This window comes from Prionailurus bengalensis, chromosome C2 (assembly GCF_016509475.1).
Source record: "Prionailurus bengalensis isolate Pbe53 chromosome C2, Fcat_Pben_1.1_paternal_pri, whole genome shotgun sequence".
Taxonomy (NCBI): domain Eukaryota; kingdom Metazoa; phylum Chordata; class Mammalia; order Carnivora; family Felidae; genus Prionailurus; species Prionailurus bengalensis.
Genome location: NC_057350.1, coordinates 135,327,545 through 135,343,164, shown reverse-complemented (window position 1 = coordinate 135,343,164; position 15,620 = coordinate 135,327,545). Strand labels below are relative to the sequence as shown.

The 15,620-nt window shown below is 36.4% G+C and overlaps 1 protein-coding gene across 11 annotated transcripts in view; it reads left to right on the top strand.

Moving 5' to 3' along the window:
• Positions 1 to 15,620, top strand: part of TBC1D5 (TBC1 domain family member 5) — a 548,599-nt gene that overhangs the window by 449,730 nt on the left and 83,249 nt on the right. For all 11 annotated transcript variants that reach the window (XM_043595489.1, XM_043595488.1, XM_043595478.1 and 8 more), the window contains one exon: positions 11,259 to 11,344. In XM_043595489.1, the coding sequence (XP_043451424.1) occupies positions 11,259 to 11,344 (86 nt within the window). The remainder of the gene's footprint in view (positions 1 to 11,258; positions 11,345 to 15,620) is intronic.

Below are 15,620 nucleotides of genomic sequence, written 5' to 3'. Positions count from 1 at the left end.
AAAATGACTCACTAAGAAAAGTAAGCATAACACCATTTGATAGACTTTTGGTAAAAGAATGACAGTTTCAGCCAGACTTGTGAAGTGTTCTGCATGTTATTTAACCTATTATATGTGTGCTATGAGTACAAAAAAACTAAACTGAGAAAGATATAAAATACCTTTTATCTTGTATCTTAAGTAACATTGAAGAGATTAAGTTTTATTTTTAGTTTAGTGCAGTTAAGTATAAAGAGGAAATCAAATGAACCCCATACATAAGCCTGTTATAGAGATAACTCCCAATAATAGGTGTATGGGAATCGAGTACTATGACACAAGTTAAGGAAATGAGGGCTCAAATTCTCCACACCCTTGCCAACACTTGCTATTTCTGTCTTTTTTATTATAGTGATTCTAATGGGTATCAAATAGTATCTCATTTTGGTTTTTATTTACATTTCCCCGATGACTAATTATGTTGAACATCTTTGCATGTGCTTATGGGCCATTTGTACATGTTCTTTAGACAAATGTCTCTTTGGATCCTTTGCCCATTTTAATTGTGTTGTCATTTTATTACTGAATTGTAAGAGTTCTTTATATACTCTGGATTCACGACTCTGATACATGATTTGCAGATGTTTTCTCTCATCTGTGGATCTTTTCACTTTCTTAATGGTGTCCTTTAAAGTACAAATGTTCGTAATGTTGATGAGGTCCAACAAATGGTGAGAGTGTTGGTGCCATAGCTAAGAAATCATTGCCTAACCCAAGATCATGAAGATTTACTCCTGTGTTTTCTTCTGAGAGTTTGATAGTTTTAACTCTTACATTTAGGTCTGTGGTCTACTTTGAGCTAATGCTGTGTGTGATGGGAGGTAGGCTTCCATATTCATTCTTTTGCATGTGGGTATCCAGTTGTGCTTTTTGAAGACTGTTCTGTCCCCCATCAAATTGTCTTGCCCCCTTTCAAAAATTAATTAACCATAAATGTGAGGGGTTCTTTCTGGACTCTCAGTTCTGTTCCATGGATCTGTTTGTTCTCAATGCTAGTACCACACTGTCTTGATTACTGCAGCTTTGTAGTAAGTTTCAAAAATCAAGAATTATGAGTCCATGTACTCAGCTTAATCTTTTTAAAGATATTTTTTGCCATTCTGAGTCACTTGCATCCCCACGTGAATTTTAAGATCCTCTTGTCAATTTATGCAAACTATTTCTTTTAAAAAATATTTACATAAAAAGAATTATACTTTGCTTTTTTATACTCCCCCCCCCTTTTCATCTTTAAGTCATCTCTCAAGGGTATTCTAAATACAGTGTCCACCAGGAAATAAGAGCTCTGTGCTTCTACATAGAATAACTACTGGAGAAGGATGGCCTCCAAAGATTCCTCTTAATCTAGATGGGTGATTACTTAAGTCCTTCTCATTCTCCTTTCTGAATCACAACAAAGTATGCAGCTCTGTTTCCACTCACTGCTTCACCGTTCTAACCAGGGGTATCTTGGACCCCAACTAACTGATTTGATTCTTCGGGAAAAAAATGAGGTCCTGAAAGTTATCTTTGTGGAGCATTTATGGCTGTGGACTAAAAGAAAGTTCAGCTGCCTCTAAAACAAAACAAAACAAAACAAAACAAAACAAAACAAAACAGTGGTGAGTGGACCGCCCCACTTATGGAGACCCCGTCCGTAAATCTGGGAGCTCTCAGTTGCTCCACACCAATAGGGAAGTTAAAGAAGTCGGAGAAGCTAGCACAGAAAGAGTGGGCTCTCCAGAAGTAGACCTCTTGCTTCACCGTAGTCAAGCATTTCCTCGTCCTCCTCACCCTCACCGCCCCCCACAACGTCGCCTCACTTCTCATTCATTCAGATAAGGTACTAGATGCTACCCAGGGTGAAACCCATACTTCTGAACAACCCTACTCCCACATAGTGTTTCTCTCCAGGCTGGCATTCACCTGGTGCTATACAGCTATGCCAGTTGTTAAAATATTGAAGTACTTTGATGTCAGTGGTTAGAGAAATCCAGTGTTTGAGGGGTTACAGCCTGGCACCAGCAGCAGCTCTCCAGACATCTCCTCCTGGCTCCCAGTTGGCCCTAATTGGTCTCTGCCTGTGCTACAGCAGTTGTTTTATATTTGACTATTGCCTCTGCACACATTTATACAGTGAAAAGGGTTGATAAACTAATCCAATGGTGTCCTTCAGACCCTGCCTTCCCAAGAAGAAAGCTGTTACCCAAAGCCACCTTTCAGGTTTCTGAGAAAAGCCCCCAATAGGTGTGTGGATGGAATTCGGGGCTTCTAAGAACTTGGATAGGAAAGGTTTATTTTTTCACTTCATTTTCACCAAGCCCTCACTAAAACTTAGTATTTGCTTCAGCTAGGGACAAAGACAACAAACCGCACTAGTAGCGACAGCACCCGAAACATTTTCACTAGTAGCAATCACAGATATTTTGTATCACGTTACGGTTGATGAGCATATCTTGAAATGCCATTTACATTCATCACTACTTCTAAATTATAGTAGTGATTAGCCAGCCGCTATATCTTATTTAATACATTAATATAAAAGTGCATGTCACTACGTTATAGATTTGTTCGATATTTTGATTACTGTATTTCAACATAATTGGTTTCCTTTATAACCCTATTTATTTTATATATTTAAAAGCATTATTCTGAAAAGGGGGCTGAAGTCTTCACCAGAAAACAGAGTAGTCCACAGCACAGAAAAGATTAAGGACCCCTAGCATAGACCGGCCGTGTGAGCAGCGTGCAGTTGATGTGCTAGTTATTATCACTGGATATTGGAAGGGGTGTGGTTTTAAGATTTTAAGACTGACATGTATCCAAAGTCATTGATTAAAAAGAAAACATTTTATGACACTATCTGCTCTTAAGAGAAATTCATGTCTGATACCGGTGTTCTTTGTTTACAATGATACCTGAAATCCTGAATAAAGTAATCAAGAAAGGCAAAAGTCCATCTATAGGAACTCTTCTCGACGGTCTCTGTGGTCTCGCTTGACATACTTTCTTAAGTAGGGATTGCTGTTACTCAGGAGAATATAACTAGTCTGGGTGTTATTTATGGTTGTTGTCTGATTTCTTTCCTCATTTTGACATTTTTAAAATTCAGTACTGATACTTCATTGCTACACTAGGAAGCATCACAAAAAATACAGTGTACGTGAATGACCTTCGTGAGAGTGGATTTATATAATAAATGAATGTTTTTAATTTCAAGATGTTTCATCATTGAAACTACCCCCCAAATTGCAAAGAAGTGTGGCTGTGTGAGGCTTCCTTTTACCAGGCTCCGTGTGCAGGTCTTTAGTTTTGGTTGCCTTGACAATTGCAAAGCAGGTAATGAAAGGGCAGAGGATAGGGAAAAGAAGATGGGAGCAACATTTCTCAAACCAGGGTTCTCATTCCCATAGAATCATGTAGACTTCTTCTTGGGAGTTCAAAAGCCCTAAAGCCAGTTTTAAATTGCCTCTGTTCTGATGATACTTTGTTTAAACTTCCTGTAACATACCTAAGATAACACTTTACAATGATAATTTCTCTAGCAGAGATTTTAGCTTCTAAGTCACAAATTGGAATATTTAGGAATATTTTTTGAGATTACCTCTTTCCTTTTTCTTTTACATCATTGAAGGCTGGGAACCACTCTTGGGCAAAGACAAATGGGTTTCCATATTTCTTTAAACCATTGAAGTAACACTTCTCCCCCATTCTGCTCACATTTAAGGAAAGAAAAAGGTAAAGAGTTCAGTACTGCTAAAAAGAGCTAACCAACTATTTAAAAGTAATATTTTGAGGCCCAGTTTTAGTAACAAAGAAAACATGTAGACCTAAACTACTTTGCTATGCACATATATATATATATATATATATATACACATGCATATATATTGGGGGGCATGTTAATCTGGCATCTTTCCGCATGCTAAATTCAAAAATGTAAATATATTTTAAAAAAGGAAAAAATTGTATTTCTCTTTTGGTGTCTATTTATTGTGTGAAGCTACAGTCGAGCATAACGCACAGGTGGTTTAAAATGCTTCTCTGCCATCTGAGATCTCGGCTTGCCAGGGTATAGATGGGGATGTCACTTCAGGGAATTGGGCTTATTCAGTATGTAAAATGAGGCTGGCATGGGTTCAGAGGTTTTGTCTGTGTCTTTACCCAATTAATGGTTTTTTGCTTCCCCCCTTTTTTTTTAACTTTTTGAAGGCCTTTAAATTTTTCTCTTTTTTTAGGTTTTAATCCGTAGATGCGTAGATTAGAACTACCCGAATATTTCTGTCAATTGCACTAAGCTTCTTAATACCTAGTATTCATAATACATATTTCCTATCAAACCACATCAGAATTATCAATATATAAACGAGAGGTCACTTTAATTCTGTCTGGTATTGAAATAATAGTCTAATTTATAACCTTGTCACAAAGGTTTATTTTCTTTTTTTGGTGAAGATCTACGTTAACTTGATGAATGCATTTTGGATTTGTAATAGTGCAAAAAAACCTAGATTTTATTTTTGCAAATCTGATGTTTTGTGAGCTTTTTTTATTACCAAGTATTTGACATTTAATTCATGATATGGATTGTTTTAAAGAAAGAAAGGAAAAGTGGTTTAGGTAAGGAAGGTATGGTTCAGTACACTATTTATACATAAATATGTGTAGTAAGATGAGTATTATCTCGATAACAATTAATGTAAAGAGAAAATGAACTCTTGGATAAATGACAGGGAAGGAAATAAAATGCAAGCCTAGGTTTGACAGCAGTATCTAGATAATACCGCTCATTTTATTTTTATATATATTTTTTCTTAAGTGCGAATTTTGTGAGCATTTAGGATCATAATGTCTGCCTTTTTGATCCACTGTGTTACTGTATCTAATTTTAATGAAGAGGGCAGTATGTGGCAATAAGAAACAGAAATAGTGAGACCTTTGTGGACCCTCTAGCAATCAGTGAATATCAGATCGCAAATTTCCCCAGCTTTAATTACAGGCAAAAGAAAAGATAAAATTAGCATTTTAATATAGAAATATCTTAGGCTTTAGGAGAATTATGATAAATCTAATGTTGCCTAGCGAACCAAAGAGGGAATATTACAACAAACTGTCTCCTTAGGAATATTTGTTTAAATAAAGGCAACAATACTTCATCCTTATCTTTTTTTGGGTAATTATCACTATTTCAGGCTGTTCTTTGTTCCAGGTTTAAAATACCTTTAGTTAAAAAAAAAAAAAAAAGTAATTGGCAGTGTTTGTTTTCTATAAAACTACAAGAAGGGAAAAATTCTGTTTGCTTGGCACTAACAGGATAATTTCAGGGGGAGTTTTTGCTCTTCGGCTCCAGTTCACTGGTGCCGTGGCATCCCTGTTCTTGGAAGCATTTGGGTTATCTCGTTTCACTTACAGCCTACTAAACTAACTCCTCTTCCATGGCTGAGGTTTGCCCACCTGTCTCCCCTAAAACACCTGCAACATATGTTTGCATAACCCTGTAATGCCTTGCCTTTGGGGTCCTAAGAAATTCCCCCAGAGCTTTTTGCTTATAAACAGCTGAGCAATTCGTTTTTCTAATGACGGTTGCTTTTCCCCCAGCATTGAGGCAATAACATATTCACTAAAATAAGAGTCTCATTTTTCATCAAAGAGAAATGTTCGACATATTTTTACAGTGCTGCTTCTCCTCCTGAGCTCTTATTTTTTTCCCCTTTTCTAATCTGGCTGAAAATTAAGAGTTGGTAGCAAGGTAATAGGGGAGTGAAAGCGAAGTAATTCTTCATTTGTCAAATATTTTCTTTTCTTCATGCCAAACATACATTATATTGTAAATATAAGTCAATCTTTTCTATTAAACAAGTGCTACCGGAACTTTATCAGTTTAATTTAATGTAAAAATTGTGATCAATCAATTATAGAAGTGATAATAATTTGGACGTATTGCAGGAGATCGCTTTAATTATTACAACCTTATAAGCTGGTAAGCAACTATGCATTAATACGGTTTTACAATGTTTTTAAATTTATAAATATATGTACTCTTATGCTGAGAAGTAAAATAGCATCGTTCCCCACATAGGAGATCCAGTATGCATGAGAGATTTTCCTAAATATGCGTTTTGCTTTTACTTTTTTTAATTTTTTTTTAACATTTATTTTTGAGACAGAGAGAGACAGAGCATGAACGGGGGAGAGAGAAGGAGACACAGAATCCGAAACAGGCTCCAGGCTCTGAGCTGTCAGCACAGAGCCCGATGCGGGGCTTGAGCTCACGGACCGCGAGATCATGACCTGAGCGGAAGTCGGACGCTTAACCGACTGAGCCACCCAGGCGCCCCGCGTTTTGCTTTTCAAAAACACGTTTGATAAAAATCCACCCAAATTTATTTGTGATTTCCAGAAGTACAAAGCACCACTTTCTCTACCTACGGTTATCATGAATTTTAAGTTGTCAAACCGTCAGATCTGCTCTCAAATTAAAAGTCTGTGTGTCAGTGTTCAGTGTTACCAGAAGATAACCATAGCTTCCATTTCATTGAGTTTTTCTCGAGTGCCCAGCACTGGGCTGTGCGCTTCGCGTTCATCGTCTCATTTGAATCTTACCACAAGTTTGCAGTGAGGGAACTACAGCTAAGAGTGTAACTGGCTCCTCACAGGGGCCCTGCTAGTGGGCAGAGCAGGGGGTCCGAGCAGGGGCCTCACTGACTGCTGATCCCTTGTCTCCCCTGCCTGGCAGCCTGTGCCTCTAAAGCAGATGAGTGAGGTTATGTTTACCCTACTTTAACTCCTAGTGGTACATTCATGAATTAGAAGTGGAATCACAAGGGTCACTGCAATTGCTTTTCTTTTGCTCCTTTTGGTTCTAGTGTGTTTGTAAATAGCCAGCCCTATGAAAGGCATTGTGTTGTTCCAAGTTCTGAGAGGAATACTTTACACTCTTTTCCTTCTATAGTCTCCATATAACAATTCAAACGGAGATAGTCATCTTCAAATGAGGATGAGCTCAGTTGAGGGACCGATCTAGAAAGTACTATTTGTAATGACCTTTGTTGGATGAGTTTGATTTCACCAGGCTGAGAACAGGAAAACTGTCATGTAGCATCTTGTAGTTAATTATTCCTGTAGCATCTTTTGGTTACTTGTACTTAGTGTGGGTTAACATTTAAATATTTGTATACTACCACACAAAGTGAGCATCAACTTAAAATACTGAAATATTCATGGGGGGAAGAGTGGCAGAGGGAGGAGGGTGATGTGCTGATCTGTGACTTCCATTATAGATTAGAGCACAGGGGAGTTGTCCACTGTCAGAAGTCATACTCCGTAAGGGACAGGGTATTTGTTTTACCTGAAATTACATTAAGGAGCAGCTTACTAGCATATAATACAGACCTCACAAGTGTAGAACGTTAGTTAACTGTAATGGAGAGGTTAGATAGATTCCGATCAGTTTCAGCCCTTACATTCATTGATTGCTGTCCTTTAAGTACTGTTTGTAAATTGATTTTGTAATCATGCCAAATTAACAAAAGCATTTTGGAAATTCACAAGTACAGCATGGGTTGGGTTGGGTTGGGTTTTCGCATATACTTCCTTCTAAGTCACTTGTTTCTGCTTCTGTAAGTCATCTGTCCCAAGGCTTTAAGATGCCTCCCAGAACCCAGCCTGTCTGTAGAATGGGTGGGATTTTCAGCATTCTTCTTCTATTGAAATAAAATAAAATGCTCAAGAGAAAGCTTTAAAAAGAGCTCCAACAGCTTGTTAACAGAGAAGAATTGAGTGAGTGGTACTTGGTAGTTAACTAGCTACAATCTTGTAGAAGATCTATCTCTAGTCCATCCGGGTTGGTCTAGGAAAGGCATGGTAAACTCAGGGTGAACTGAATTTGTGGTTTCTGCCTCTTCACCTATAATTTAATATAGACTTCCCAGGTAACGGAACGTAATCGGTATTCCTCGTACACAAATCAATGTCAGTTATGATCACCATTTTGCTATCTTTTGCCCAAAGAAAAATTCACCAAGAGTGTGTTTCTTTTGTATAATACACATTGGTTTGGAAAAGCCTATAATAGTCAAAATCCTGTCTGTATGAAAATACATTTAAAATAATTAGCAATTGTTCCTGCCTGTGCAAAGACATACTATTAAAGCTGTTGACATCACATGTCCTGCACGATGAAAAATTATAACTGTCATGGAGTCCAATCTTTCTTACATACAGAGCTTTATATATGCACAATTCTACTGGCTCATATTTTAGAGGAAAGTCCAGATATTTAAAAATTAAAAATCAGAACTGTTATATTTCTATAAAATTTTATTTGTAAAAAAATCCTTTTAAATATGAAAAGCGAGTATCTCTTTACTTTTAAAATGTTTCAGTTGCATAAAGTTAGAATTATGCTCATTTAATCCGATGCCCCTAAGGAAACCATTGTTATCATTTTGGTAAATAGCTGTGCGGAAGGGTATCATTCCAACATTTCTTGACTTTTTCAAACCTTATTCAGAAGAGACAAAAGGAACTTAATTAAAAGAGAAGAATTACAGGTAGATTGAAGAGCTGTCAGGACTGACTCTTAATGTATAGCAGCGTTTGTGCCCTTTTTATGGTTCATGTCTATACATGTTGATTTTTGTAGCTACACGATTTTTTTTATGTGTATGTCAGACATTTAGTTCTGTGCTGTCCATTACAATAGGCACAAGCCACATGTGGCTATTGAGCACTTGAAGTATAGCTGGTCCAAATTGAGATGTGCTGTAAGTGTGATATATATAGTGGAGTTCAAAGACGGTACAAAAGGAAGAATGTAACAAACCTCAATGATTTTTATACTGATTACATGTTACAATGACAACATTTTGGATATAGCGAATTAAATAAAATACTACATTTAATTAAACTTGTTCCTATTTTTTAATGTGGTTGCTAGAAAATTTTAAATCACATACGAAGCTTGCATTTGTGACCCACGATGTATTTCTGTTGGACAGTCTAGTCCGGATCATCTATCTGTTGACATATTTATGTTTTAGTAATAGCATCATCTTCTCATAAAATCCTGTTCGATAACTTTCAACTATAACCTCTGATTTTATTTTCTTACATTTCAAATGCTGTTTTTCAACATGATCTTTTGATTCTTTTTTTTTTCTTTTTTTTTTTTTCATCCCAGTACAGAGATACTTTAAACTGCCTCTCGCTTTGATACTAGTAAGTCTCCTAGGAATTTAAATAGGCCTCTGTGAAAGCAATACTTGAGCCTCATTCATATGTTCAAGTTAGATCATTATTCCTAATAATGGCTTTAAGTGCTTAGATACATCAGCACTTCGTGTCTTGAATTGCTTGTCATTTCTTTATGAAGATGTTTCAAGAACTTGCTCCATGCAATCCTTTATTTCATTGTTTTCTAGCAAAAAGTAACATAATCTTTTATTAGTTTGTTGTTGGGAGTCAGAAGAAGAAAAGCCTTTTTATTCGCAAAAACAAAATGTATTTCCAGGTAGTGAGAATCTAAAGAGCAAAATGAGTCATGAGTGATAGTCCTGCGAAAGTTATTTTTTTAAATAAATCATGAATGCCCTGGCAATCTGCCAGTAGCTTTAACCTCTATTTTATTTTCCCATTATACTTGGGTCCAGGTTGTCATCAGCTACCATGAGGAAACCTGTGTAATTCCTAGAGAGAGAAAAGTTGCACTGTTAGACTTAATAGTATGGTAGTCATGGAAGCATCAGTCCTCTTCATCAAGGCAATTCAGATTTGATTATTGTAGAACTGTGTTGAATACCAAACCAGTGGAGTAGTAGCTGGAGCTAAATCAAGGGATTGTCATTTTTGTCAGATGATTAGGGCTGACTTGGAAGAGATATGAAAGGGTTGAGCTGTGTAAATATTCTCTTTTCAGCAGAAAAAGAAAAGGTCCATCATGGCCATTAAGATGCAGATTGTTAGCTTGATGAATTTCAAACTATTTAACCTTAGCAATTATACACCCCTGCCTACATACAAGTATATCAGTGCCTTGGGATTATGGCTCCAAGGATTGATATCGAAGTGTATTGGTAATTTTCTATTAAGATGAAATGAAGCCTTTCTATGTCTAGATAGAGCTCTCAGAGGACAAGGCATGCTCTAGTTCAAAGTCCTACTCATTAACCTGAATTATAAGTTCAGGTAAACCCTGGAACACACTTATTTATAAGTTTTGTCAAACCTTTTAATGAAAAATATATGTAATTTAACATTTTAGAGATGGTATTCGTTTTAATTGATATTAACATACTAACCGTTTTATAAACTAGAATTTATTTCATTTTTATTTGCCTGTGAGGGACTTGATACATTTAAATAATGGACACATTAAACGGTGGTAATATATTTAAATTGGCAAATCTGACCTAATGATTTCAGGACATTTTTGCAATGTTTATGGATAATATCAAATGCCAGAAAGGCCAGCGTATTGCTGTTGGTATGAAAATGTGCATTGGTCAGTTTGATTTTCTACTTTGATGGTACTCTGCTAATATTTCCACTACTTTGGTACTTGTTAAACTCGTAAATAAGAACAGATGACATAGAAATTTCTAACTTTAAAAGAATTGCTGAATTCTAAAATAACACATTCGTTTTTGGAGAAGAAAGACTCGGTGCGCCATCTAGTGGCCATGTTTAGCATTCTGGTTATCAAAAACTAACGGCGATTTTTTTTACTCTTCCTCCAAAAGGCAGCTTTCTTAACACTTTGTATCTCTCAGGCATTAGGCCTAGATTGTTCTTGTGTTACATCTCATATAATTTTTCAGTTTTGTCATAATTTTATCTAGTTGTATTTTGGAAAGTCATATTCAAAGTGATCAGAATCACCAGAAATAAGTTTACTTATCTTGAGTACTGAGAAATGTATAGAATTGTTGAATCATTATATTGTCCATCTGAAACTAATATAACACAGTACATTAAGTATGCTTACAAAAATCTAATGACAGAAATAAATCTTTGTGAACTTTGAGACAGGTAGAAATAAAATCTATAAGATAATTTCAGTGTTTAATCACGACTAAGATCAGTTAAGGTAAACTTCAACAATGAAAGCAAAACCCAAGCATGCTAACTGTTGAACTTTGTTATCATATGTATTCTTTCTACAAAAACAGTTGTCTTTGTTCTTTTATGTCTTAATGTGTAATTTAAATAGCTTTATACATTTAAATTTCTTTTTTCTGTAGAGAAATCCAAGACCAGTGACTTACCAGTTTCATCCAAATTTAGATTATTACAAAGCACGGGGAGCAGACCTCATGAATAAAAGCCGGTAAGTGCCCTTTCTCTGATGAAAGTTACAAGCCACAAAGATATTCTCTGAGATTTTCAGGAATTTTTACACATTTTATGACAATGAATTTAGAGATTTTAGTATAGCAGTGGGCAATGACATCTTTATTAAATAAATCATCTGAGTTTTTTTTAAGGCATGAGAAAATGTATACATTGATGTCAGTGGTAAGAAGAAAAATAGAAGAGTATTTGTTATAATTTGAAGTTAGGCAACTTCATTTTTCTAACACTAATAAACCTGAATAAATTGCGCCTTTATCTCTTTCCAGATCCTTGCTGTTGATTGAAAAGAGGCAGTTCTATAATATATTTTTAAATTATTTCAGTAACAAAATTAAAATTGGGTTTCCCAACTGTCTTTAGAACTACACAATATGCTTATAAATGCATCTTGTGTGTGCATTTGTGATTACATACATAGAAATTTTAAGGGTCACTGTAGGAATAAAAAAACATTAAAATTCTACTTTTAAAAGAAATTAACATTGGCATAAAGGGTTGATGAACAGTTTTGTTCTTTCATAATACTGTACTCGGATGTCTCAAGAGTTAACTTGTCAAACCAGAACCATCTCAAATTAGAATGTAATTTCAAAGTTTACTCTGGAAGACTAAAATGTTAGTAATGATAAATGCTGCCAAGTTGTCCGAATTTTTTTCCGTAAGCATTTTGCCTATGTGCTAGCTTTTCTTCAGTAGGATTCCAGCAACCTAAATATACATCTATGGAGTAAACACACATAATGTGTTCTGCTCTTACTTGGAGAGTTAAAAAGAAGACATAATTCCTGCCACATAGAAACTCATAGTCCAAGGGGTGAGAAGAAGTTTATGGGAGAGCAGCTAAATTTAAACTTGTGTTCTGACCCCTGTTTTAGTGTTGTGTTATTTTTAAATTACCCATTCTTGATTGAAATCTGTCACATACTTTGATGTACCGTATAACTGTGACCCTGGCTCTATAGCCCATGAGGCTCTTCTCTGAAGCTCTTTTTTGTTCGTTTCATCTGATTCTTGTTTCACTAATAGAAGGCTATTCTCCTTAGTCATTTGTTCATTTAATTTAACAATTTTTATTGCGCGCCAGACTTTCGTTATTCTAGGTGTTGGAGATACTCAGGGAACAAACCAGATAAAACCCCTGCCCTCAGGAATCTTAATAGTCTAGTCACTTGTATTCCTACTCTGTCATGTCAAGTATTTAGTTTTGGTATGTTTAAAAGAACAAGGTATTTTAGGTACTTTCTTTATATAAGATTTTTCTAGCTAGATTCCCTTCTTCTCTCCCCTATCCTCCCCTACCCCAGCACCGCCAGATTAGTTTCCACACAACAGCCAAAGAACTCTCAATTTACAGAAGATTATATTACACCCCAACGTAAACCCCTCCAAAGGCTACCTCTTACTATTGATAATCCAGTCTTCTTCCTGGGCCCGTTTTCTATTTCTGTGACCTCCTCTCCTTTCACTCTCCCCTTGTCTTAACTCCCGTGCTTGCACTTGCTCTGCACCTTTCCTTCCCTCCTGTTTTCTTGCTTCTGCATGATTTGGGGCTCAGCCCAAAGGTCATCTCACAGAGGCCTCTCAGACCTGCCTGTTTTCTTTTTCTCTCCTTCTCAGTAACCCTCTACCCCATTGCCCAGTATCATTTTCATAGGGTTCATAACTCACTGAAGCTGTAGACTTCATTTACATGTGTCACCTGACTCCCCAACTTCCACACTAAAATCTAAGCCTCCTGAAGGCAGGCACGTTGTCTTACCGCTTGAGAGCACTGAGGAGAATGTCAGGCATAAGGAAGTTCCTCAACAAATATTTGTTGTGTGTGTGTATACATGTGTTATCTTTTTACATTTTTTTGATGTCTACCTTTTGTTCCAGAAACAGAAATGAACTATATACCCTTTCCTTCCCGCCCCCCCCCCACACTTCATGTTTTATCTTTCTTCTGTTTAGCCTTCTGCCCTTGCATTTTTCCTCTCAAAAGATCAGTTCTGTTTTAGCATTTTCTGGTGAGCACATTGAGATTCTTGTACAAAATATCATTGTGATGACTGGAAGGAAGGCTTTTCACCAGCTCTGTTTTAATTTCAAAGCTTAAAACTGAAATGCAACTAAACGCAAGGTGGTGTGTGAAGAGCACATCACAGATCAGTGGGAAGAATTAATAAATGGTGTTGGGAAACTTGACGAATCTTTTGAAGAGGTATCAACCCATAACCTTATCATACACCAAAACAAATTCCACCAACAAATTCCAGCTAAATCAAAGTATACTCAGGCAAACATCAAGTGTCTATCTGACCTCTAGTTACTAGAAGACTTTTTAATCTTAAACGTAATGGAGGAAAATCACAGTGGGAATGACTGGTGCATTTTACTACGCCACTATTTGTAAGTAGATATCTCAAAAATAAAATAAACTGAATCAAAAGGTAGATGGAAAATGGGAAAAATATTTGTAGTGTAAGTAACTGAAAAACCAATATCATTAACGTATACAGAATCTATTCAGTTCGGTAAGAAACTTCAGATCCCATCTCAGTGGCCATTCTATCTCATGCCATGTTCTGTTGGACCCTCCTTTTCTGTTTATAAATTTTGGAACACCGTCCAGACTTCTGTTCTTCACTGTACTCATTCTCTAGAGGATCACAGCCCAGGTTCATGGCTTTACATACCATTTATGACTGAAGGGTCCTGAATTTATATCTTAGGATGACCTCTTCCTTTGAACTCCAGATTCATATGCCACTTACTAAGTATTTCCTCTGGGATGTCCCATATGTATCTCAAATTTAATACTTGCCAAACTAAACCCTTGATTCTACCTCCGCAAGTCTATCACTCCTCTGTCTTTCTCCAGAACAGTAAATGGTCAACCCAGTTGATCAAGCCTTAGAATCTCCTGTGACCTGTTTCTCTTACATCACACATCAAGTCCATCACCAAATCCTCTTCTAAATACATCCTGAAAGAAATCACCTTTCTCTCTGTACTGCTAATACCAAGTCACCACCACTAGTTTCTTAACTAGTCTTTTTACTTTCTCCCTTGCTTATAGACCCTTTCTACATAGCAGCCAGATTAATGTAAGTCAGTTCCTATCACTCTGCTACTCAGAGCCATGCAGTTACTTCCCAAAATATATAGGATAAAATGCAATGCCTTTTCGATGGCCTACAAGGTAAGCCCTGCTTGATCTGGCCTGCTATCTCTCCAACCCCATTTGCTACACCACCATACTTTCTGTTGCCTGTTGGACTCCAGCCACACTGACCTGACTGTTATTCCTCAAGCAAACAAACATGTTCCCACTTGAGTAGCTCTGAGCTTGCTTTTCTCTATGTCTGGATTCTTACCTAAGAATCCCTATGGCACACTGCTATTCACTCTCTTCCAGTATCTTCTCTTCAGAAAACTTCTCTTTGACTCCCCTATCTAAAATAAGGGACCCCTTTACTCTGGTTTCTACTTACTGTTTTTGTTTTTGTGTTTTATAGCATTCTTACTACCTGAAATGGTAAAAACATTATTGGCTTGTTTTTTGTTTTTATTGTTTGTTTCTTGCACTGAAATGTAAACTCCACATTTTGTCTCGTTAACGTTATATCACCAGCACCTAAAATAGTGTCTAGAATATGGTAGGCACTCAATGAAAAAATTTCAGAGAGCAAACAAACATTCAAAAGGCTATCCAAACTCCTAATTAGTCAAAGAAATGCAAATTAAAACAACAATACAGTATCATTTTCACCTTTCAAATTAGAAAATTGAAAAAATAGGGGCACCTGGGTGGATCAGTGAGTTGAACATCCCACTCAACTCTTGATTTTGGCGCAGGTCATGGTCTCATGGTTCCTTCATTCGAGCCCTACTTGGGCTCTGTGCTGACAGTGGGGAGCCTGCTTCATATTCTTTCCCTCTTCCTGTCTCTCTGCTCCTCCCCCTTTGCATGCGTGTATGCACTCTCCCTCAAAAAAAAAAAAAAACTTTAAAAATATATATAAATAAAAAATAAATGAGCCAGAGATGACTAAGTCCCAGAGATCTACTGTATAGTATAGTGCCCATAGGTTATAATAATAATATATTAATTAGTATATATTAAAAGTTTGCTAAGAGGGTTGATCTTATTCTAAGCATTTTTATCACAAAAAAAAAAATAAAACAAAGAGGGAGAGAGAAAACTTTTGGAAGTGATGGATATGTTTATGGCATAGATTGTGGTGATGGTTTTATAGATGTTTACT